The sequence below is a fragment of the Xiphophorus maculatus genome, chromosome 2 (assembly GCF_002775205.1).
Source record: "Xiphophorus maculatus strain JP 163 A chromosome 2, X_maculatus-5.0-male, whole genome shotgun sequence".
In the NCBI taxonomy this organism is placed as follows: domain Eukaryota; kingdom Metazoa; phylum Chordata; class Actinopteri; order Cyprinodontiformes; family Poeciliidae; genus Xiphophorus; species Xiphophorus maculatus.
This window is the reverse complement of record NC_036444.1, coordinates 11,951,406-11,977,385: the sequence shown is the minus strand read 5'-3', so window position 1 is coordinate 11,977,385 and position 25,980 is coordinate 11,951,406. Positions and strand designations below refer to the sequence as shown.

At 38.9% G+C, this 25,980-nt stretch overlaps 1 protein-coding gene across 5 annotated transcripts in view; it reads right to left on the bottom strand.

Annotated features, from left to right (window-relative positions):
• LOC102226236 (protein piccolo-like) overlaps nucleotides 1-25,197 on the bottom strand; it is a 62,783-nt gene extending 37,586 nt beyond the window's left edge. For all 5 annotated transcript variants that reach the window (XM_014469854.2, XM_023350701.1, XM_023350687.1 and 2 more), the window contains exons 1-13: nucleotides 25,099-25,197; nucleotides 21,712-22,780; nucleotides 20,719-21,558; nucleotides 18,614-19,429; nucleotides 17,507-18,367; nucleotides 16,445-17,380; nucleotides 15,235-16,224; nucleotides 14,237-15,058; nucleotides 13,197-14,018; nucleotides 11,954-13,054; nucleotides 9,944-11,572; nucleotides 584-1,024; nucleotides 305-457 (exon numbers count right to left, since the gene is read on the bottom strand). In XM_014469854.2, coding sequence (XP_014325340.2) covers nucleotides 305-457; nucleotides 584-1,024; nucleotides 9,944-11,572; nucleotides 11,954-13,054; nucleotides 13,197-14,018; nucleotides 14,237-15,058; nucleotides 15,235-16,224; nucleotides 16,445-17,380; nucleotides 17,507-18,367; nucleotides 18,614-19,429; nucleotides 20,719-21,558; nucleotides 21,712-22,551 — 10,251 coding nt within the window. In that variant the 5' untranslated portion in view covers nucleotides 22,552-22,780; nucleotides 25,099-25,197. The remainder of the gene's footprint in view (nucleotides 1-304; nucleotides 458-583; nucleotides 1,025-9,943; nucleotides 11,573-11,953; nucleotides 13,055-13,196; nucleotides 14,019-14,236; nucleotides 15,059-15,234; nucleotides 16,225-16,444; nucleotides 17,381-17,506; nucleotides 18,368-18,613; nucleotides 19,430-20,718; nucleotides 21,559-21,711; nucleotides 22,781-25,098) is intronic.
• Nucleotides 25,198-25,980: the final 783 nt, after the last annotated feature.

Sequence of the window (25,980 nt, the reverse complement as noted above, 5' to 3'; positions counted from 1 at the left end):
TGAAACTTTGGAGAGTAATTGTTTTCACAACTCACACAAACAAAATTAATATTGTAAGCACAAATGATTTTTTTTTCCTTAGCCCTTTTTAGAAAAAATACAACTGAAAGTGGGGAGTGTCAGTTTTGCCAGGAAATATTTATTCATCTAAAAAATATGGTGTTTTCAAGTAGTTTCTCAATATCAAACTTTGTAAGGGTGATGTAAAAAGGAGAAAGTGCTTAAGATGATCTCAGTTAAATTAATCTTCTTGGTATAAATAACAGAAATATTTTAAATATATATATTTGATTACTATTCTTACCAGTCTCGCTGTAAGGAGTGACTGTGAAACTTGAGTTGAGATGTCAGTAATCTTTTCAATCATCTTATCATCCAGTTCCTTGCTGTCAGCTGCTTTTGTTTTTCCAGATTCCACTGCCTTTTCCTGTTCTTGTAAATATGGTTGCAGTTTCTCCTGCAAAGAAGAAGTTGTGTCCATCAGATTGATATAATCATTGGTCTGCACCTCTGTAATTATACTCCCTGATACAGGGAGCTCTGGCTTTGCTTTTTTCTCTGGAACAACTTCAAACATTGTTACCTCTTTAACAGTTTCCATGTCAGAAGTTTTGGTGATTGACACATCAGGCTTTGCTACAACAGGTTCTTGAATGGAATCTTCAAAAGACTGTTTATCTGAGGCAACAGATGAAACATCTATCATGGTGACTAACTGTTTTCTCTCCTTTTCTTTTTCTATGGAAGGAACAGGAGCTAGGTTTTTTATCTTGGCAGGTTCTTCCTTCGGTGTTGTAGCTGAAATTATTTGTACTCCCTCAGTAGGGGCAGTTTTTGGTGCCGTGACTTCAGTTGTGAGCTCAATTTTGATGGGTGAGGTTTTGGACGCAGCCATGTCAGAAGTTGATGTTGCCTGGATTTCTGGTTTGGCAGGCACATATGTAGGTTGAGACATTTGTTCTGAATCTCCGAGTTGTCCTGACAAAGCTCTTTGAGTTTGGCAGCTCAAGCACAACCATTCCTTCTGTAAAAAAACAGACAACACAGAACTGTTAAAACGCACTTTAGAAAGATTGAGAAGTGTAACTGAAGAATTTGAATTAAAGATTGTATTTGGCATATTTTGAAAGACAAAACAATAGCCAAATGCATCGAAAAACATTTTACTTTGAGAAATACAAGAACATAGACACAATGTTGAATACAAGCTAACATATCAAACTAATTCATACTATGGTTATTCCATAAAATTTACCTGTATAAAACTATTACACATGTGGATTTAAACCTATTATGCTTGTAGTACACAATGAACAGCTTAGATTTAACCTATACATACATTCAATTTATTTAACCAAGTGTTTTCAAAATAATTTTGCCATGAAATTAAGTCCAATAAAATTAGGCTGCTATGCCACAGATAATGTTCAAAAACCTTACAGTTAAGACAAAATTATTTACACACTTGTGATTTATCTTTGAAAATATGTTCAGTCAGCTTAAAGGTTTGTTTCAGGTTAGAAATTGTTCAAGGATCTCTCGTAAGATAACAAAACAATTTAAATGGAGTATAAATTTAGAAATATATGTAATAAAAATGAACAAAGTAAAACATATCAAAAATACAAATGATTCAACTGTATTTCAGAATAATATATAAAATGTTATCAAAATACTTCTAGGTAATCAATGAAAAAATCTTTATACGTTCCCCACCTGCACCCTTACCCCAATGACCCTACATGGCTAAGTGGGTATAGATAATAAATGGATGGATGAAATAATGATAAAAAAGCCCTGTGTCAGCAAGGTTCTTCTGTAGCGGACACATCTTACCAGTTAAATGTAATTGCAGTCACAATCAGAAAATTTTGTATTTCATTTCATTTTGGAAAATGGACTGCACAAAGGTTCATCAAGCTAAAGGATTCCAAAGCACTTCACACTACTTTCAGTCATTCACTCATTCATATGTACATTCACACCATGATGTTAAGGTAAATGAATCAATTACAAAAGTTTAAATTGCCTCAGAAAATAAATATCTTAAAAAACGACACTATGTCATGCCATAGCTGGATTTTAAATCAAACTGTCTTGCTCTAGAAAACAGCAAATAATTTATTCCTGTCTTATGGCTATGGATTTTTTGTTTGTTTTTGGAAATCTTAGATAACTACAGCATGCTATACTGATTAATCATATTGCATTGAAGCTAATCATCAGTTGTCAGTTCACTCAATCATAGTTGAATATCCAATGTATTCTCATCAAAATATTTCATAAAACTATCACTTCCACTAACAGCCTGTGGTGGTAAGATAACAACTGCTATGAGATGGGACTGCACATAACAAGTAGCATAGCAACAGAAATGCTTACCTTGCAGAAGAGCTAATCGCATTTTCAGATAAATTACATTTGGCATAATGACATGTTTTTGGTCCCTCTGTGTGTTATCAATCAGCAAATAACGAACATAAAAGCTGTCAACAGGCAAAGCAAAACGTCTGTACTGGCAACCTAGCAAATCAAATCACAGCAATGCGCCTCCCTCTGCAGAGCCAGCAAGAGTTGTTCTGATACAGGAAGGGGGGAGATTACAATACACACATATTCTGTTTAACACTGTAGAGAAATGTGAATTTGAACATGTGTCTTTAGGAGTTTGAATGATGATGCTGTAGTAACAGAAATTACACTAATGTTTCACATTCTTTTTGTCATACTCAGTACTGTCATCTTAGATATTTAGTAACACAAGAAAAGCATGATTACATGCAAGGCTACAAATCGAATTCACCAAGAGTTATCTTCAGTTGCATTGAAGATAATTTTCTATTCAGTCTTTGATTAATAAAGTCTGAACTAATCTAATGCAGAACACAGTTTGACTTGAAGGAAAGCCGGCACTGATGCATCCAGTTTGATTGAAACAAATATGCTGTTGCCCAGTCACTTGAGGTTCAGTCAGCAGTATGATAATTATGTTTACTATGGCAGGAGGGGTACATTATCAGGACAGTGTATGATGCTTATAACTCTGTAAACTAGTAAATGATTTCAATTTGATTATTAACTTATGCATGCTTAGGCTCAAGGATGTTTGGCTGTCTTGTCAGTGAAACATGATTTTACATACATTACTTTTAAGACTGCTTTTTTTCATTTACATTTTTTAAACTGCGATCCATGTGGTTTATACAGAGCACATCAACCAGCTTAAATTACATGAATACTTTACAGAGCAATTTATGTTACTACACAGAAACACTGTCTTTGTAAGTCAATGACATGTACCCTATCAGGTCTATTTTCAGTAAAATCTTCACACATTTCACCGTTTCTCTTTCACCTGCTCTGTCATGCATACATGGTGCAGTTATAGCGAACAAGTAAAAACTAGCTTTTGCCTAAGTATGCAAATCAGCAAGCAAGCTGAGGTTAATTTTACTTCTGAAAACAAGAACTACTGTGTTAAATCAGTAGTGGCAACTTGTGCTAATATGTAAATAGTGACTGGTAAAAGTGCACAAACCTCAGTCAAAGTAAAATACTTTTGTGATGTAATCAAATGAGAGCATGACAAATCATTAAAAACTTTTTAAACATATTTGTGATTTGCACAGTTTAATTTACCTGAAAAAGTAATGATTTTATTTTAAGAAACAATCTATAAAATAAAAATCTGCGCATACATAATTTCATAAGTGTGCACAAATTTAAACTGATACTTTTTGAAGCTCTTTTTGATTCAATTTCATCATTCAGTCTCCTTTGGCAGTATCACCATCCCAAATCTTCACTTGACATTTGCTCACTCTGTCTTGAAAATATTCTCTCAATTAGTCAGAGTGGAGAACATATCTTTTTCACAAACCTGATAAACTGACCCATCAAACCTGCTATTCATGTATCTTGTCAGGGCCTACGAAAAAGTCTCCTGGTATAATGATTCAAATTCCACAGGAAGTTGACCATTTTGGATCAAAACTGCTATTTTGGCTCTTTCACACAGATCGTGTCTGAGTGAACTCAGACCCAACTGTAGGGGGCTACAGCTTTTGACTTGAAGACTTCACAATCACTCAGCAAAGTCTTGAGGAATTGAAGATCAAAAGGAATCAAATGATTTTTGCTGCATTAAAACATGTGGGCATTGCCAAGTCCTCAAAATCTGACGGTTCACCTTAAAACATCGAGGTTGAAAAACTTCCACATGTAAAGTCTTAGCTACATCACACTTTCTCGTGTCATAACAGTCCAGCACTCATCACATTCACATGGTCAATTGGTGACGCCACTTTAGCCATACCCCCTTTAAGCAAGAAGTCCCCTCTTTGCTGTGACAGCCACCCAATGCTGCTTGCAACTTTAATTAGTAGTATTTTTCTGATGATTATATAATGATTGTTTTGTGACAAACATACCATTTGGAGTTATAGGCAAAATGGTCAAATGGTTTGGTTTTTTGAAGTCATAACAGAATTAAATCAAAAATATTTTGGGAGATCTTTCTTGAACAGAAAAGATTTCCGTTCTATAACCCTATCACTTCAAAGATGCAGATAAGCCCATATTGAAGATTTGTAAGATTCAACTGATGGCAGGTATAATCTTGAGAATACTGCTGAAACTGAACCATATGTGCTTCAACAAAATATTAGTTTTATGGCATGAAAGTTAATTCAGCTTTAGTTAATTAAAGATCCTTTGGCTCTGAGTGCCTTTATTTAGACTAATCCGACAGAAAGGGAAGTTGGAGATATGCCACAAAGATTCTAACGTCAGGAATCAAACCTTGTATATTTAAAAGCTCAATAGGTCAACATTGCTATACTCCACTCTGACTTCTTTCTTCCATTGCCATGTCCTAGAATGTAAAATTGCATTCTGTGTGTTTTTTTACTTCGTTTCATAGAAAATACTAATACTGAAAACTTCACTCAACCTCTCTTTCACTCAACAATAGTACCAACAGCTAAAAGTGTTGACAGCATGACATCGTAGTTCTTAAATTGCAACTGTTTTTTGGCCAATTGCAAAATATACTCTTCTTTTATTATTATTTATTATTATTATGATTATGATTATTATTATTATTATTATTATTATTATTATTATTATTATTATTATTATTATTGTTGTTGTTGTTAACTTAATCTTTCCTGCCACAATGCCTGCCAATTAGCCACTTGTTTTAAGTGGCACATGACTCACAAATATGGTTATTGGAAACTTACCATTGCCCTTTTGTCTGATTAAATTTGTTTTATGAGGAGGGAGAGAGCAGGAGCTCCTTGCAGAGAGCCATGGGAGCTGCTGCTCTCACAAGTTGCTGTGTGATATGCCTTTTAGGTGAATTGTCTGACCATCACAAAGATCGAGGTTAGAAAATCTTCTGAAACACAATTTGTAGGCATCAGCTTCAGTTTGTATAAAAATTGTTACCAATATCATTATATTATCATATCATTTGGATCGAGTCTAATAAATAGTTAATCAGAATGCTAAGTAAAACGATGACATATCAGTCTAAGCTACCTTTAAACTTTGTATTTTCCAAGCAAAGCAAGATTTAACTAGAATTACAAAAGAAGTGGTTATTGTCATTTTCATCTAATGGCATAATTTCTTAGTCTCCATTGCTGTCATGTTGTTTCTAATAGAGCCAGAGAAGTTCCTATTGATTTTCTGGCACATACCTTTGGGTAGAGATAAGGCTGCAAATATGCTGGGCTTTCAGCAGCTCCACAGGGCTTCACTCTTTATATATTAAGCCCTGGGATAACAAAGAATGTTGACCTACTAATCTGTAATAAGCAGAGTGCTTCATTTTGCAAACAAGGAAATGCATCCACTGCATTTTTCCACTCTGACAGCTGGTGCATCAGGAAACTTCGCTTAAAGCCACAACATCTTTCAAAATAGCAACACTGATTTTGCTTAGCTGCTGACTGCAGCTTGAGGGATGAACAATATAATAACAAAAACTATCTTTGAAATAAAAAAAACATTTAATATGTTGTGTTAAGATTTAAATGTTTATATATTTTTGCATCACAAAGACATTACAGTTTTAGAATAGCATTGTATACTATTTATGGAGACTATGCTAAAACTGTAATGGCACTGCAAGTAAATTATGCTTGATAATTTTTTACACATTACCCAACATGCACCTTTACTGCATCAACTCTGTTACTGAAAAACAAAACTTAGCATTAGGAAAACTTATTAGTGGGGTTAGTTTAACCATAAATCAATATATAAACAAAAGTTTGGATTAAAATTAGAATATTGGGGAAAGTTAAATATAAAAAAATTAGTCATACCCTAATCAGCTAATTTACTCAGAACGCCTGCAAAGTTTTCCTGCTCCTCTAAACTATCTCTGAATCGTGGCCATAAGTTGCACAATCATGGGAAAGACCGCTGACCTGACAAATGTCATAGACACCGTCAATAAGGAGGGAAAGCCACAAATGACCATGCTGAAGAAGCTGGTTGTTCACAGGGCTCAGAGTCTAAGAATATACATACAAAGTTGAGTGGAAGGAAAATGTATGGTACAAAAGGTGTACCAGCAACAGGGATAATTGCAGCCCAAAGAGGATTGTTCAGCAAAATCCATTCAAGATTTTAGAAGAGCTTCACAAGCAGTGGACTGATGCTTGTGTCAATCCAACCATACAAACGTGGGAAAATCAGTAATGCTTGACCCAGCATACAAATGCGAGTTGCACACATATAGTATGTTTTTTTATGAAATAATATATTTATGTTGTGTTTTAAATGATCCATGCATGTTTTGATTTACTGTAACTTCAAATAGCCAGCTGTCTCTGCTTGACCTAGCAAAGCATGTGCTTCAGCCTGCTAGTCACTGAGAGAAATGAATGTATTTGACATTGGGCTCAAATGAAATAAAAAATGGCCTTTTCTCTAATATTTCCAGAATTAGATGTGTTAATTTTTTTGTTCCTTTTTCATTTATAGTTTATGTTTATGTTTTCTGGTGATAAAACATATAGACCTTCAAGAAGTACAGAAGTATCTTTAAAAAGTATTTTACTTTTATTTTATTTTATTTTAACACATTTATATTTTCATGTTAGTTCTTAACCATAAAAATATTTATATCTAATATTTTCCACTTTAAGGTTAAAACCAAATAACTTTTTGTCTCATGTTTATTTTTTTCCATAGTTAGTCATTAATAAGAACTACAAATTACCAACATGCATAGATCTTGAATTATCATCCCATCACAATCATCATATGAATCATTACATTTCAAGGTCTGTTTTAAGACTTTGTTTTCTTTCCTATCTCTCTTCTTAATGCTCATCTGCTATATTTAATGGAAGACATGCTCTTGTTTTTACTTGTATCTTTGTTATGGTTTTTCATTGGTGGACTACATGTAGGCAGGGTATGCCATGTTTTTTCCAGTTGCTGAGGAGATTAAAAATGTCCTTAGAGATCCTTTGCAACTGCTGTTATATTTGAACACAGTAGCTTGAGATAAACCCAAAGCTTTTCCCACATGATCTTTGCACAAATAAAACTGGCAGCTAAGATGACATTTCATTTCAAGCCATTGTATAATTAAAATACGCCAGGCCAAATCCTTAACTGTAGACAGCAATGCCAAAAAATATTTGTGCTCCTTTTCTTACTTGTTACACATTAATATAAATTTTGGTATGTCAGTCCTCTCAACTTATAACCCATCACTAAACCACCAGGCAATAATATTTTCTGCCTTATTCCAGCCCAGCAGTGTTGCAGAAAAAATAATCTATCAACCAAAAAAATTCATCTAAACTCAACATGCATAAACAAGCAAACTGTCATTCAAACTGTCTCATCTGTCATGTAAAAAGCTTTAGTTGGCAAACCATGATACACGTGTGTCCTACTTATCAGACAACAGTCACTCTAAGGCTTTTAATGACATCAGCTAAAGCAAAACAGGCAACATAGAGAAATGGACAGACGTTCTCTTTGCACTCAAGATGCCAGAAGCAGACTCCTCCTCTTTCAAACATTATAAGTCCTTTTCAAATTGAAGTAGCCCACAAAAAATGTTATGACAGAAAACTGACAAGAATAAAAAAGGCCAGTAGAATAGAGTATGCTTATTCTTTCTGTCCAGCTGTCATGGGGTTAGGCTAATTCTACTTCGTTAAAAGGGATGCATCTGCACTGAAAATAAACTGAGGAAATTCTCTCCTGCCCCTAGAAGACCTATTTTTAGTGTCTCCTCTGTTGAGATACACATCTGCAAGTTATATATGTTTTCTTTAGAACAATCTGTGATTAAGGTAAACATCTGCTTGCATGTTATCTAACTCCATAAAATAAATTAAGGCAACATCCTACCAATTCTTTTACAAAGGGGCTGATTCTTATCTCCAGCAGTGATTGGGTGAGAGGCAGGTTACACCTTGAACAAACAACCATGTCTGCATACATGCATACTTATACAGTATCTAAGGGCAATTTAATGGAAGTGAATAACCTAACATTTATGTTTTTGGACTGAGGGCAGAAGCCGTAGCACCCGGAGAGATTCCACAAGTATACAGGGAGAACATGCAAACTCCATAGAAAAAAACCAGAGAGTACCTTACAAACCTTGTATTACCTAGCTTCTTGAATTTTGTTTCTTAGGGTGTGGGAGATGAATTAGTGACATCTTAGGGGATTAACTATTCAAGATGGCATTCAAAAAAATATTGCATAAGAATAAGTAGCAGACATTGACACTCATGAATCCATCAACCTTAACTTGCCTGTGTAAAAGCCAGCACACTTGGGTCATTGCCACCCACAAACAATTAAGAAGAAACAGCTGAATTACCAGGAGTCATTGATATCAGAGGGGGCAGACTGACTGACAAGAAACATGAGATTCTATGACGTATTGTGTTGTGATGAGCTTAATCCATTTTATACCCACTTATTGGCATATCACAGGGATTTGCTATTTCAAATCTCTGACAGAGTTTGGAGTTTCCCTCGTCCCTGGTTTCCTATTACAACAGATCCCATCTCACTAATGCTGTTGCGCAACCATCAGTCATCACTTTAATACTTTTTAGTACTGCCAGTCTGTCGACAAGCCAGTTATGCAACAAATCTGACCTGTCCAGTCAAGAGAGAAAGCCCCAAAACAGCCTACATGCAGCATGTTGTCTTGCATGTGTTCTTTGTTTTAAAATGAGATCCTTAATTCAAAGACGAGGAGAGAATATCATGCATCCAACTAAGTTCCCATTAAAGTCATAGACTTATGAAAATTGCAAGTGCAGTAGCTCGCATATGTCACATTTATCAAACATGAACAATACTGATACTAGGCCTGTCACGATAAACAATAAATCAATTATTTGCACGGTAAATTAAAATTATCGAGCTCATTTTAATTTAGCGGCTTTATCATTTCTTACTGCCTTTTTCTCTTTCTATTGATGACACTGGATGAAAAAAGGCTCAATCCGGTGCTCTCCACTGACCCTTCCCTTCCTCATTTCCTTAGCGTAATGCCCAGTTCGGCCGATTTTGGAATTGTCGGCTGATCGTCGGCCCATTTTCAAAACCTGAGAGACCACAAACTAGCTGACAGAAATCGTAGGTACAACGGGTTCAATCATGCCATGTGGTGTACGGAGGGGAATCCGTGCTTTCTGATTGGCTACAGTCACATTCAATAAGCTGCACTCCCAGTCAGGGAAAACCCCACACACTGCAGTGATAAAGTGGCCAAGACAATCCAACCCAATCCAATAATGATTTGATCAAGATGTAAATAACCTGGAACTCTTGTCATTCAAAAAGAAATTATTTAAGGTTATTTGAATGAAAGAAAGTGAAAATGAACACTTTTTTTCAAGAGAAAAATTTGGCATGCAAAAATAACATAATTTTGACTTACTTTTGCAGTATGAGGCATGGGATTAAATCCACAGAAATTGCAGACAGTGTTTTTGCATTCAGTGCAGGTGTTGTAATTTGGACTATCTGTTGATCCCACATTCAGTTCAGCCTTACACAGAGGACAGGTAGACACACTTGGTGTAGGAAGAACCTTGTTCACCTCTGTGGACAGTGGTGAACCTTCTATTTTTTCTTGAAATGATGGAGTAGGTCTGGTCTGTGGAGGAGATGGCGTAGGCTGGTCTTGCAAAGATGATGCCATAGGCTTGTCTTGTTGAGGTGGTGGAGCAGGCTTGTCTTGTTGAGGTGGTGGAGCAGGCTTGTCTTTTTGAGGGGGTGGAGCAGACTTGTCCTGTTGTGGTGGTGGAGCAGGCTTGTCTTGCAAAGGTGGTGGAGTAGGCTTGTCCTGTTGTGGTGGTGGAGCAGGCTTGTCTTGCAAAGGTGGTGGAGTAGGCTTGTCCCGTTGTGGTTGTGGAGCAGGCTTTTCTTGCAAGGGTGGTGAAGTAGGTTTGGTCTGTGAAAGTGATGGCATAAGCTTGTCTTGTTGAGGTGGTGGAGCAGGCTTGTCTTGCAAAGATGGTGGAGTAGGCTTGTCCTGTTGTGGTGATGGAGCAGGCTTGCATTGCAAAGGTGGTGGATTAGGCTTGGTCTGTGAAAGTGGTGGCATGGGCTTGTCTTGCTGAGATGATGAAGTAGGCTTGACTTGTTGTGGTGGTGGAGCAGGCTTGTCCTGTTTTGGTGGTGGAGCAGGTTTATCTTGCAAAGGTGGTGGAGTATGTTTCATCTGTGAAAGTGGTGAGGCAGGCTTGGCTTGTTGAAGTGGTGGAGTAGGCTTGTTCTGTTGAGATAGTGGAACCGGCTTGTCTTGCAAAGTTGGTGGAGTAGGCTTGTCGTGTTGAGGTGGTGGAGTAGGCTTATCTTGCTGAAGTGGCTCTGATTTTTGTGTAGCAGGTATTTTTGTATCTTTGGCAGGGGGTATCTTAGGAGAAACTGGAGGTGTGACTTTAGGTGAAGTAGGAGCAGTAGTGGACATCTTCCTTGGAGTAGGTGGTGTGGTTTTAGGTTCATCCTGAACAGCTGATTGGATTAGTGTAGATGCAGAACTAAGAAAAGATGAGCCAAAGCCAAACATCTTCCCAGTCACTGATTCAGTAGATTTTGCTGCTGCCACTGGTGCCTTAGGTGCACCAAATCCAAAGAAGCCCCCAGATTCTTGTTTAGTAGGCTGAACTGGTGAAGCCATTTTGGTTGGCTGTGTGGGTAGCTTTGCAGGCTGTTGCTGCACTTTTCCAATGTCTTGTTTTCCAACATCTGGCTTTACTTCTGGTTTGGTACGTTGAGTAATCTTCATTTGTTGTAGGTTTTCATTTGGTTTGTGCTGGTCAGAACCTGAAACCACTGGCACCTTTTTGACAGAATCTTCCTGAGGTGGAGCAGTTGGCAATGGGGTTGCAGCTTCCATGGCATCTTTTTGGATATGCTTGATTGGTGTAACAGTTTCCTTCTGTATAACTGGAGAAGACTGTGAAATTTCGCTTGGTGTCTGTTTTGCCACGGGAGCTACAGTAGACTCTGACACTTTCAATGCCCTCTGCATCTGGCAATTTAGACAAAGCCATTCCTTTGTCTGAAACAAATGACATCAAAGAAATGTTGGAAAGTCAACATACAACAGAGGGTGACCATCATTTAATGGCAGAATGTCTTTATAAGAAAATAATCCAGAGAATGAAAAATAGGTATTATGTGTTTGTTATTAAAATTGTTAATTCAGACAGTTCAAGTGAGGCCCTCGCATCTCCTATAGAAACAAAATATTTGAGAATCACTTTTTTGTTTTATGATATGTTTTACCTGTAAGTATTTTCGAATCCAAATTCTGACAGAACTGATAAACAGTCAAATGCTTGATTAAGCTAATCATTTCCACTGCTGGGATACAAATGTAATATGTCTCTATGCTAAAGTAAATAATTGCAAATGTGACTTTTGTGAAGATGATGCTTACCTCTGATATATTTGAGATTGCATCAAATCCACACTGGTTGCACACTGTAGTCTTGCACTCTGTGCAAGTGTTGTAGTTTTTAAGATCTTTGGAGTCAAAATTTAGCTTGATCTTACAAAGTGGACACACTGACAGATCAGTCTTGGAAGCATCTTGCCCATTTAGTGGTACTTTAGAGTTGTCTGAAGGTGATTTTGTCACTTTGGCTGGTTCTGTTGGAAGAATTTTAGTCGGCTGTGGTTTCTCAGAATTCTTGTCCTCAGTCTTCTGCACAGAAGTTACCTTAGCACCCAGTGCTGGTAATGTTTTAGGAGAAGCTGGTGGTGTAGGCTTTGGAGAGGCTCTATCTGTGGCGGACATCTTACGAGGAGTAGGCGGAGTAGTTCTATTTTCATCTTGAACAGCTGAAGTAATCAAATTGGATGCAGAACTTAAGAAAGACGAGCCAAAGCCAAACATCTTTCCAGTAACTGAGTCTGCAGGTTTTTCTGCTGTAGGCTGTGTTTTAGGGCCTCCAAAACCAAAGAAGCTACCTGACTCTGGTTTTGTAGCCTGAACTGATGGCGATGCAGACTTAGGAGAGCTCTCAGGTTTCTTAGGATGTATTGTGGGTTGTTTTGCTCCCTTCTGCTGTGGTGTAGAGGTAGGCTTGTCTGTAGGTGGACCTCGTTTTGCCTCATCTGTTGGAATAGCAGGCTTAGTAGAAGAAGGAACTTTCTGAATTTGTTGCTGTGGTGTGTCTGGTTGTACTTTCGGCACATCAGAACATGGCTTTTGTGAGGCTGGTGAAACATCTACATTTGTGGCAGTTGGTGGACCACTTTCATCAGGGACTGAAGCAGATGCACAAGAGACCTCCTTTGTTGGTTCACTAACAAGAAGGAGTTCTGTTTCTCTGGCCATAATAATGTTAGCAGGGTCAGTGACTGGCTCAGAAATCTCTTGCTTGGAAATAGTAGCAGTTAGGCTTTCTTTCTTCTGTTTATGGGCAGGAAAATCTTTGCTTGGTGAAGGTTGTGTTTTCATCATTGGGAGGCCTGGGGGTTCAGAAGCTCCAAGAGCTCTCTGCATCTGACAGTTGAGACACAACCATTCCTTTGCCTGCAAACACAAAAATAGAACCAAGAGTTATTTGTAGTGGACATTTGATATGTTATGTTGCTTTGAACAAATAAAAACTGTTTCACATAAATAGTTGAACAGATCTTCAATAAAAAACTTGAATGAGTTAGTATTCATTTACCTTAGAGATATTTGGCATTGGACTAAAACCACATTTGTTGCAAACAGAGGTTTTGCAGTCAGTGCAGGTGTTGAAGTTGGGAGGGTTCTTGGAGTCAATGTTAAGCTCCACCTTGCAGAGTGGACAAGCAACTTGAGCCTGTTTTGTCAATTCCATCTGGCCTTTACCATCTTCTTTCTGCCCTGTTGGAGTAATTTTAGGCTCCTGAGGTTTGTCTGGTATCTTTTTGACATGCGTTTTCTGCTCATCATCTTCTTTGACCTCTACTTCTGAACCTTTTCTTTGAGGTTCTTTGGCTTGGTATTGTTTTACATCCTCTATGGATTTGAAAAGCTGTCCAGCTGATGTCTTTATAGTTTCACATTTCTCCTCATTTTCGAATGTGTCTGGAGGTAGTGGAGTTGTCTTCCTGTCTATGGCAACAGGAGGACCTTGTGCAGGCATTGGTTGTTTGACATCAGAAACAACAGGCCCTACCTCTTCACTTTGAGGAACCAAAGACTTTAGAGTACCCTCAGTAGAAAATAAATTGGTTTTCTGATCTTTTGCTAGACCTGAGGCTGAAGCTGTTTCATCTTTTGACGTCAATGAGGCAGAAGTTTGCAATATGTCTTTCTTTTGAGGTGCACCTTGTGCTTTGTCAATAACTTCAACTTCTTTAGAAATACTGTGTTTCCTTTCATTTGTCACCTCTTTTTTGACAGTACCAGGTGAGGAAACTTGGCTCGGAGATCCCTGAACCTTCTTCAGAGGAGGCTGTACTGAGTCAGCTGCTGCCAGAGCTCTTTGCATCTGGCAAGTCAAACACAACCATTCCCTCATCTGTCAGAAAAACAATGTTAAATTATGTTAAATAAAAAATGCTTATGTCTACTAAGTAAAACATAATATCAATAAATAAATGTGCAAATATGTCAATACAATTCAGTATTACCAGTATTTCCCTAGGAAAATTCTATGTTTTAGAGACATTTATTATTCAAAGTTCTTCAAAGAGTCGGTATCAACGGTTGCAACTATGGGAAAGCAAGATTTCTTACCTCTAACTGGTTTGGCATGGGGTCAAATCCACACTGATTACAAACTCTATTCTTGCATTCGGTGCAGGTATTGTAGTTAGGTGGATCTTTGGACCCCATGTTAAGTTCAGCCTTACAGAGCACACAGCTGGTGTTCGGTTTGATAGCACCTTTGGAAGCTTCTATAATCTTCGAAGCTTCTGGCTGACCCTTGTCATCTTTGACTTGGACCAGAGTAGGTGCCTTAGGCTGCTGAGATTCTGGCTGCTCCTTCTTTTGGGCAGCATGGGATGTGACTTCTTTTGCAGGGGATAACTTGGGAGATACTGGTGGAGTGGTCTTAGGTTGATCTTGAACAGCTGAGGTTATTAATGTAGAAGCAGAGCTGAAAATGGATGAACCAAATCCAAGCATTTTTCCAGAGACGGACTCCACTGGTTTGTCCACATTAGGCTCAGTTTTACCTTTGCCTAATCCAAAGAAGCTACCGGAATCTTTCTGTGGCACCCCCGTCACATTGCTCTGCTTCTGTTCAGCTTGCCTTGTCTGCCCTGGTGATTTGCTTGGGCCTGATGTTTTCTGCTGTTCTTGTGGGGTTTTCTTAGAAGGAACTGGGCTAGCCTGTTTATTAACTACTTGCTTGTCAGCTGTCTCAGGGGGCTGTGCGGGTGAAGATAATTTCCTCTGAGGTGACTGTGGTGCAGAGGAGACTTTCTTTTCAGGTTCAGCTGGGCTGGTGATGCCTGCTTGGGATTTTGCCTGAGGCTTGAGAGAAGTAACTCCTGGAGGCTCTGTCACTTCCAGAGCTCGTTCCATCTGACAGGTGAGACACAACCACTCAACCTAAAATCAGAAGGAAATCAAGTTAATATGAACAACTCTTAGGTTGTGAGTTGTTTATATATTTATCATTTTTTGAAACATCAAATCAAGAAAATTACACTTCTAAAATAGATTGGTCTTCAACAGTCTATACAGAATAACAATGTGATATACTTTATTTTTTCCTATTCTCTTACCACAGTTTTGCTTGGCATTGGGTGAAATCCACACTGGTTGCACACTGTGTTTTTGCACTGTGTGCATGTATTATAATTGGGTGGATCCTTGGAGCCTATGTTGAGTTTGATCTTACACAGTGGACAGGTGGACTGTTCTAGTTTGACACTTGCAGGGGTACCTGCTTCAGATTTCAAAGCCTCTGATGGGGTTTTCTCCACTTTAGCCTGTACTGATGGAAGGGTCTTTGTCTGCAAGGATGTCTCTGCTTTCTTCTGCTGCTCAAGCTTTTGGGAAGCAGAAGGCTTGATCTCTTTTGATTTTGGTTCTGCAGTTGGCTGATCCTCTGACTGCTGTTGCTGTTCTGACTTTTTCTCCTGTTCTACTTTTGGAGCTGTAGGTGATTTTGCCTCTTTTGAAGGAGACATCTTGGGAGAAACTGGTGGTGTTGTATTGAGCTGGTCCTTCACCGCTGAGGTTATTAAGGTAGAAGCAGAACTAAAGATGGATGAACTGAACCCTAACATCTTCCCACCTACTGACTCGGCAGTCTTTGCTCCTTCTGGCTGAGGTTTAGATTCAACAAGGCCAAAGAAGCCTCCAGACTCTTGCTGTTTTGCTGGAGTAGTGCTACTCCGTCTGCGTTCATGTTGGTTTGTCAGATCTGATGGTTTCTTTTCTTCGGCTTTTAGTTTTTCTTGAGGTGCTTTCTGATCTAGTGCAGGGCTAACTTGTTTTAGAGGAGCATCACTAGATGGAGGTTTGCTTAATGGCATTGACTGTTTTCTCTGTGGTGAAACTTTCCCTAAAGGTTCTCTAGATTGCTCCACAACATCGAGACCATCCTTTTTTGGAGAAGAAATTAGTTTGGAGGTATCTTTCAGCTGAACATCAGTGGGTGGAGGAAATTTACTGGGTGAGGTTTGGGTCTTTAAAGCAGGAGGGCCTGGAGGTTCAGGTGGTCCAACTGCTCTCTTCACCTGACATGTAAGACACAGCCACTCTTTTACCTAAATTACAGCAAACACAAAAAATAGGTGTTGATTTAAGAACAAACATTAAAATTCTAATAAAAGCCAGTTTGTCTACACAATGAAGAAACTTAAGAGTACAGGTGAAAAGGTCTAAAGTACCTTGAGACATTTTTTGTGAATTGGTGCTATATAAATAAAACTGAATTGAACTGAATAACTTTATTTCTCACAGTCGAAGCTTTGCTTCAGTACTTACCTCACCCATGGGCATGGGGTTAAATCCACATTGGTTACAAACTGTGGTCTTGCATTCAGTGCAGGTATTGTAATTTGGAGTCTGCTTGCAGCCAATGTTCATCTCACCCTTACACAGTGGACAGATAGTTGGACCTCCATCTGAACATCTTAGAGAGACTGTTCCTACATGTGGCTGTGATAGAACTTTGTCTTCTTTCTTCAGCTGAGATTCCCCTGGTTTCGCAGAAAGAACCTTTGGTTCTCTAACTGGTGACATTTTGGGAGAAACTGTAGGTGTACTTTTTGGTGAAATCTTTGGTGAAACAGACATCTTGCCAGAGAGTTGGGGTGGTGCAGACATCTTACGAGAGCCAGGTGGTGTAGTTCGTGATTCAGCAGCCGATATCAGATTTGATGCTGAGCTGAAAATAGATGAACCAAATCCAAACATCTTTCCACCCAAGGATTCAGTTGTTTTTGAAGCCTCAGATACTTTTTTAGTATCTTTTGAGCCGGTTGTTTTTTCTGATTCCTCTTGAAGATCTGGTTTCATCTTCATGTATTTTGGGTCACACTCACTTTCCTGGCCAGTCTGTCTCTGTGTACTTGTTACTCTTTCGACAATTGAAAGAGACTGACCAGTGCTTGGGCTAGGCTGTATTTTCGCTTCTGGTTCTTTAGCAGCAGGTGGTACAACTGCACGCTGTGTTCTCTGAGGAGAAGCAGATGTGGAGCTCCTCTCGGTGTTAGATGAATCAGGTAGTGGGGCTTCTATCTTTTTGTCAGACAATTCCTTCTTTAGACATTCCATTTGTTTAGGAGGTGGGATTTTCTGACATACAGTTAACGCTGAAGCTTTGTTTGTTTCAGTCTCTGGTTTTATGGAAGGTCCAGTGACATCAGAGGCACTGAGAGCTCTTTCCATCTGGCAGTTCAGGCATAGCCATTCTTTGACCTGGAGGGAGAAAAACATAAACCAATAGGACTTAGAGTGAAATTTTTTATGCAAGATGTTGAGTGAATCCAGGACAACATTTGTTTTTAAGATATAAACACATTTACAAAATATTACTTTTATTACCTCTGACACATTTGGCATTGGGTTAAATCCACACTGGTTGCACACAGTGGTCTTGCATTCTGTGCATTTTTTGTAGTTGGGAGGATCTTTGGAAGCAATATTGAGTTCAGTCTTACATAGAGGACAGGTAGAGTGGTCAGTCTTTTGACTATCTGAAGATATTACATCTTTATTTACTTTGGCTTGCAGCAATGGAGAGTGACTAGTTTGCTGAACTTGCTCTGGTTTCTTCTCTGAGTCATATTTCTGAACTGGAATTGATTTGGTTCCCTTTGCTGCTGGAAGTTTGGGAGATACTGGTGGTGTTTTTGATTCATCTTGTACTGCAGAGGTTATAAAATTGGAAGCAGAACTCAACATTGAAGAACCAAAGCCAAACATTTTTCCTCCAAGTGACTCAGTAGGTTTTGTAGCTTCTGGTTGAGGCTTGGAACCACCAGATTTTAAGGACCTTCCATCTTCCTCTTTTGTTGATGCAATACCACTCTTTTTTTGTTCAGTCTGACTTGTCTGGTCTGATGGCTTATTATAACTTGTCTTTTGGTCTTGTTCCAGAATTTTTTGACTGGCTTCTGGTATGACCTGTTTTCTTAATTCGGGTCCTTTTTTGACTTCGGCCTTTGCTGATTGCTCAACTGATTTTTGTGATTTGTGCTGTGGGGAGCCTAATAGCATAGTCTCCTTAGAATTAGCAGGTACAGAAATTTCTTTCTCTTGTAAGGGTGTTTCTTTCTGTATAGCATCAGCAGATGCAGATGTTTTGTTTGGAGAGGCTCGTAATTTCATCACAGGTGTTCCTGGAGGCTCAGATGCCCCAAGTGCTCTTTGCACCTGGCAGTTGAGACATAACCACTCTTTGATCTACAATAGAACAAACATAATTAGACATTCAGATAGATTTAGGCAGAAAACAGAGCAAAAGATTATGGTTTAGAATTATTTGTTTATGTAGCTTAGAATCCTCTTTTAATAAATATTTATTAAAAGATAACATTTATCTTTTAAATAAATATTTAAAGATAAATATTTATGTAATATATATATTTAGCTAGAGCTAAAAAAGAATTTTAGCAAACATTTTCTTGCTACTTAAACTCCTGATCTTACCTCCTTTACATTTGGTGTGGGATTAAATCCACATTGGTTACAGACAACAATTTTGCACTCTGTGCAGGTGCTGTAGTTTGGAGGGTCCTTGGTGCCCACATTCAGTTTTACTTTACAGAGAGGACAGGTGGAATCAGACATTCTGGAAATAAGTGGTGAGGCTGATTCTTTCTTTGGCAGTTCTGAGGGAGGTTTATCTGCTTCTGGCTTCACTGGTGTTGGACCTGGGGTTTGCTGTACCTGCTGTGGCTTTTTCTCCTGTTCTTGCTTTTTGACTGTGAGAGATTTGGGATCCTTTGCAGGGGACAACTTTGGAGAAATAGGTGCTGTAGTTTTGGGATCATCATGGACAGCTGAAGTAATTAGAGTTGAAGCAGAGCTAAAGATGGAAGTACCAAAACCAAACATTTTCCCAGTCACTGATTCTGCAGGTTTTGCTGCATCACTTTGACTTTTAGGAGCACCAAAACCAAAGAGGCCTCCAGACTCTTGTGTTGTGGCATTTCCAGTTTTTTGTGGAGGCTTGATGGTCTGGTCGGTTTGTTTCTGAGGATCTATCCTTTGGCTCTGCTGAGGTGTCTTCTGTCCAGGAGCTTGGCCAGCTTGCCTTTGGCTTACTGGTCCTTCAGTCTTGACTTGTTTTACAGCTACTGTTGATTCTTTTTTCTGAGGAGAACCAGGAGCAGAAGTCCTTTCAGGTCCAGGCGATGTTGCAGTTGTTTTTTTAAATGAATCAGCCAAGAGCGTTTCTTTCTGTGGTTCAGTTCCTGCAGCAGCTCGTTTCACCTGGCAATTCAGACAAAGCCACTCTTTCTCCTTTAAGAAAACAAAGGAAGAAAGTGAGATATGAATAAACTGCATCTAGCATAAGTTCCTAAGTGAAAATATGTGCAAGTTTAGGCTGTTACATTTTAAACAAAAATCCCAAATATTATTGAATGTAAGGACTGTAATGACATAAACAATGATAAAACTGAGTTTATGATTACTTTCTCATACAAAGATAATTAAGAAATAAACTATGTGGTAGAAGTCACCTTTTGAAATGTATTTAATTTCAGAAAAAAATTACTTTATTGTAAAAGTGGATTAAAACTAGTTTAAAATGGGCATGCCATGGTGGCATAGGGGATAGAGCGACCCATGTTTGGAGGCCTTGAGTCCTCGACGCGGCCGTCACGGTTCGACGGGCCTTCTTCAATGGCAATCACAACCTCTAAAACTAAATTATTCTGAAAACCTATTGGGTAAGGTGAAGAGAAAATAACCTAAGAGAAGGTCCACGACTTTTGAAGATGAATAGAGAAGTGCAAAGAACAACATTCAAATTTCCCTCTTTCTATATGTCCCAACCATGAATAAATGCACTGAAACCAATGTTTGGATTTTACAAAATATTTTTGTGTGAGGTTTTGCTATTAGAAAAGAATTATTTATTTTAAAGTAATGAATAAAAACAATAAATCCCCCTACAAACCTTTACAACTGGTACTAGAAATCTTGATAATTCTGTATATTGCTCAAGGCTTGCATTTCTTTTTCATATCATTTTTTATTTTAGTTCTGTTCTAGAACTACTTTATCCATGCTCTTAAACAACAAGATCATGTAGCCCTGGATTATCCTTGGTAAGCTAGATAGTTACTGTGCATTGAGTTACAGCGTCAAGTGTCGGGTTCTATGTGCTTCAGGTAGCACCAAGTTTGTCATTCTGTTTATCCATTCTGTATTCCCAAAATCTGTGCAGTGAGTGCTTTGACATGGAAAGGTAAGCTAATTTGCAGTCAACACTGGTTGTTGCCTGGGACAATCACCTATTGTTTTAAATTATGTCAGAATATATTCTGAATTATGTGTGTATTTATGTATTAGCTTTAGTCTCTCTCCAAAAACAAATGCAGTGCAGACATTTTTTTTACAAGACACAGGACTGTATAAGAATAAGCAATACTTTTTGATTGAAAAACTGCTTTATCTCTGAAAGAAATGACTTTGTTCACAAAGCGATGGAATTGTTTAGAAAACAGCCTATGTGAAAATGTTATTTGTTATACTGTCAATTATTTTTCTTTCCAGATTTATTCAATGAATATTACATGTCTTACCTCTTTTACATTTGGCATGGGGTTGAATCCACACTGATTGCAGACAGTGCTTTTGCATTCTGTGCAGCTGTTGTAGTTGGGAGGATCCTTTGAGCCAACATTAAGAACCATCTTACAAATCGGACAAATGGATTGGCCCTTGTCGATAGGATTGAGGGAGACTGTTGCTGCCTTTGGAGCCTCTGCAGGGGATTTTCCTGCTTTCTGCACTGCTGACTGAGTCTTTTTATCCTGAGGTTGTTGCTGCTTTTTTTCTAGTTCTAACTTTTGGCCAGAAGCTGCCTTACTGTCCTTTGTGAGCTGCATTTTGGGAGAAACTGGCGTTGTGATTTTGGGTTCATCCGGAACAGCTGAGCCAATTAAGGTAGATGCAGAACTAAAAAGTGAGGAACCAAAACCAAACATCTTCCCCGTTGCTGACACATCTGGTTTTGCAGATTCACTTTTAGCACCACTACTAAAGCCAAATAAACCTCCAGATGCCTGCTGTGGAGCTGGAGTAACCCTGCTTTGCGTTTGGCCAGGTTGACCACTTGGATGCATTTTTGGAGATCCTGATGCTTGCTGAGAATCTGGTGTCATTCTCTGAGCTTGACCTAACCGGGCACCTTGCTTTGGATTTTCTGGTCCTTTAGGAGGTTCATCGCTAGCTGACACTTTTATTGGTTTAGACTGTACTTTCGGTGATGAACCTGGTGTTGAAATGTCCTTTTTTGCAGGTTCACCAGGTGGTGGTTTCTGGTTTTGAGGAGCAGAAGGCCTTTTCTTAGGAGGTCCTGGTGGCTCTGAAGTTCCTTGAGCTCTTTGTATTTGGCAGTTTAGGCAAAGCCACTCATGCCCCTATATAATAGTTCAAAGATAGATACAGCTAAATTAGTACATGAAAGTAAAGAAAATAAAAATACAATTCTACAATTAGATGAGATTTTTTATCAATTACTATTAATACAAATATGCGTGTACATATGTGTGTATAATGAAGCCACTACTTACATCAGTGTCTGGAGGACTGAAGCCACATAAGCTGCACACCTCAGTTTTACACTGTGTGCAGGTTTTGTAGTTAGGTGATTCCTTGGTATGGATATTAAGTTCTGTTGTGTTACACACTGGGCAAAGAGGTTTAGAAACTGCTTTTGACTGAGGTCTGGCTTTGGTTGCTCCCAATGATGGAGAGCCAACAGGTGTCACTTCAGGTGTGCCTGGGTACTTAATGTCTTGTTGTCTATCGGCTATTTGATTTTTGCCCCCTTTCTGCTGTTGTCCTACCTTAGGTGAGTGCAGTTGTTGTCTAGTTTTTGGTGACGACTGCTGTTGTTGGCTTACTTTCTCTGACCCAGTGTTTGTGGGTACCCCAGACTTTAAAAGTTCTTGATTTTGTACACTACTCTTAGCAGAGTCTTGTTGTTCTTTCAACTTGGGTGGAACTTGTTTTGAAGATACAGGTTGTGCTTCATCCTTTGCTGGAACCTGATGTTGAATTCCATGCTTTGGTGAACTCTGCTGGGGTGGATCTTTAGTTTGTTGTCCTGCAGGTTTATTTGTTGGTGGAGCAGTCTGTCCATTGCCACGTAGTTGTGGTGATCCCTGTTTAGGGAGAGGCTGGGATTTTTGCATAAGGGGACCCTGGTTGGATTTTTGGGGTGCCTGTTCTTGTTGCGTGTTTTTTCCAGGGCCAGGTCCGGGTTGTGGTTCTCCTGATGCTTTCCTCCCCTGTTGAGGAGGTGACTTTTTATCCCCTTCCCCATCATCTCCGAACAAGCCAAACTTATTCACAGCAGAAGACATAGCATTCAGGGGATTCGCCCCACTGAGAAATTTGGAGGAGAACATGGCTGGGTCTGCTTCTTCTACTTTGTCCTCCTCCTCACTGGAACTAGAGTCTATAAGGCTATCAGAGTCAGAGCAGGAGCTGTCCCCTCTTTGACCCGGCTCTCCAGCAGAGGCCTGGGCTGGAGCCGCACCTGAGGAGAGGGCATCTACAGCCCTTCTGCTGTTGCTGCTACTGCTGCTGCTGCTGCTGCCAGGGCTCTCCTCTGGCTCAGCTTCTACATCAGACTTCCTAAATGCACAACAGAGAAAAATAAATTAAGTGTGAAATAACAACAAGCAAGATAGGGGAAGAGATTACAAAGAGCTTAAGGACTTTTGAACCGCACACATATCTAATGCTTTTTGAGCCAATTTGCTGCTATCAACAAAACAAAAAGAGGTTAATCATTTAAATTCAATATGACAATCAATCAATTTTTTACAGTGCGTTTAAGCAACAAGACAGTTCAAAGTGCTTTGCATCATAAAAATACCAAAGTAAAAACATAAAACAGTCACCAATTGAAAAACCAATAACAAACATTGCATGTTGTCAAGTACCATTATCAAAATCGTTAATAGACATCAAATATGCTAATCAATGTTTCAGTGATTATGGGTTGATAGCAACGCTCAACAGGTGGGTTTTTAGCCCTGATTTAAAAGAACTTTGTGTTTCAGCTGTTTTGCAGTTTTCTGGAAATTTGGTCCAGATTTGTGGTGCATAAAAGCAGAATGCTGCTTCTCCATGTTTGATTCTGGTTCTAGGGATACAGAGAATTTCAGAACCATAAGATCTGAGTGATCTGGAAGGTTGGGACATATAGGCAAACTATATGTGAATGGAACATATAATAAAGAAATTACTTAAATATTGTGGATTTGTTTTTCCTTGGGCAATCAATCACAATAAACAGTGCGTTACATAATACATCATTCAGACAGAACATTATGACTGCCCTTTAGGACAATTTTAACATTATATCTGCCAGGCCTGGTTTCCCCTAATACCCTACTTGAATTCTAACACTTTTCTATCAGCGTACTTCACTCCAGCAATATCTACTGGATCAGACCACATGGGCCAGCCTGCACTTCCCACATGCGTCAGTGAGCTGGATTTTTAATAAGTACCGACCCCTGCAGACAAGGAAAATCCCAATAGAGATGCAGTTTTGAAAATGCTTTACCCCAGTCATCTTATCATCACAACTGGGTTCTTGTGAAGTTGGCTGATTTTTTTTTAAGTATAAGCCAATTTTCCTGCTTCTAGATTGATTTTACTGATTGACCGTATTCCACGTACTAACAGGTATCATAGTGATGAGAAAGTCGGTGTTGTCACGTGTCATAATGTGTTTGACGCCTTTAAAAAGAACATTTTATCTAAATAAATCTTTTCTCATTTTTCATATAAATACAATTATATGAACAAAATGTGCTTTCAATGCTTCAAATAGGAATTTTTCATAAAAATAAAAATTGAAAGAAAAAAAAGAAGAAAATATATGTTCAAATAAAACCATTCCCAATATATGTCCACTTTGAGCTTCTCGACTCGATTCACTCTCTATCTACTGCTGCTTTCAGCACCACGGATAGTGTTCGAGCCGCTCCGATGATCACTCGTGATCTCTTTCCTGCAATGTAATAAACCAGTCCAACATGCAGCGACGAAGGAGATCCTTAGCCCGCTACAACTGGCTCTCCTGCTGCAACCAGCACAGATTCAGATTGGGCTGTTAATCCCCTTCCACAATGAAATAATTCCAGTGATGTTTGTCTAAGCGAGAGGAATCTTTTGCAGGACAGGTAAATACGGGGAAATCTAAGAGGCTGAGGCTCGCTCTCTCTCTCTCTCTCTCTCTCTCTCTCTCTCTCTCTCTCTCTCTCTCTCTCTCTCTCTCTCTCTCTCTCTCTCTCTCTCTCTCTCTCTCTCTCTCTCTCTCTCGCCCTATGAAGAAACTGCAGGCACATCCGGGTAGGGACCCACCAAATCATGCATCTTACTAAATTCTTCTTTCTAAACACCCACTTCCATTTAAATGCAAAGCTTAAAGGGGGTGCAGATCCGCGGGGGGAAACGATCTCTAAGTGAGTGAATACATTTCCTTTTAGCCTAACGTTATCACTGCTTTGCTCTGCCCACAAGCACAGTCGGATTTGACGTTATCACAGCAGATGATCTGTGTGGGGAACACAGCATGCCTGACACAAGATCCTTCTGAACGAGAATACATCCACGACAGGTCCAAGAGTGAGAAAAAACACGTTTCCACGTAATGTTTATTTATGTCAACGACCAGACACCTGTTCAAATCGACAAATAATCTAAATGGTCCTACTATGTGGGGAGATTTTAAACAACCAAGCGAATCCCTTGTCATCGTTTTAATTTCACAACATACCATCTGGTATCCGCGCCGCGTTCCCCCCCCTCCCTACCCCGTCCACCATCACCCTCTCCTTCCCTCCCATCCTGCAGCCAAGCATCCTTCACCCTCCACGGTCACAATGTCAAACACTAAAACGCGGTGCCGTTCTGAGTGTAGCCCAGTGAAGGCGTACCTTCATCTGTAGCAGATCTGCTTCGCCATCCTCCTCAGTCCTCGTCGGATAACTCCCGTTCAGTGTCAGCCCGTCTAAGCAAGAGGGATGGAGGGCACAGGGCAGCAGCAGATTGAGAGCAAACAGAGCCCCACTCCGCCTCCTGCTCTAGTGCGCAGGCGCCGCATCTGACAGGTGATCACAATATATATCACGCACGGAAATCAGAATTAAAAGGGACAGGCGATTTATTCCCGCAGAGTCACGTTTGATCAATAGTGAAAAGCTGAAGGTGATGTGGTTCAGATTTCTTTACTTATTTTTTTTGTGGATGTGGACACATATTAAAATGTCATGGTGTTCCTGAGTCTTTGAGGGATAATGTCGAGCCACGGGAGCAACATCAGAAACATTAACGTCATTTAGAAATCCGTTTTTCGTGGTTTATTAAAGGGTATATTTTGTCCTGTTTTAGTCAGGAGGGTAAAACTAAAAGATATTATACACTGTTTTCCAAAGTAGATTTCAAAGCCATGTTTTGTAGCGATCTTATATATATATATATATATATATATATATATATATATATATATATATATATATATATATATATATATATATATATATATATATATATATATAAATTAGTATTATTGTTAGTATTAGTATTGAGTGCATATAAATAAACAGTTTTCAGAAGCCTGATATTCTTGTTTAAAATATCTTATTTTATTGATCATAATAATATTCACATTTTCTGAGAAACTGAATTGTTAGTTTCATCACCTCTCACTTCAAAATTATAAGAAGTAAGGACTTGAAATATGTTTCTCTTTTTAATTAATCTAATATTTCAGTTTCACTTTCTGAATTGAGAAAAATATGGAACTTTTTCAAGGTATT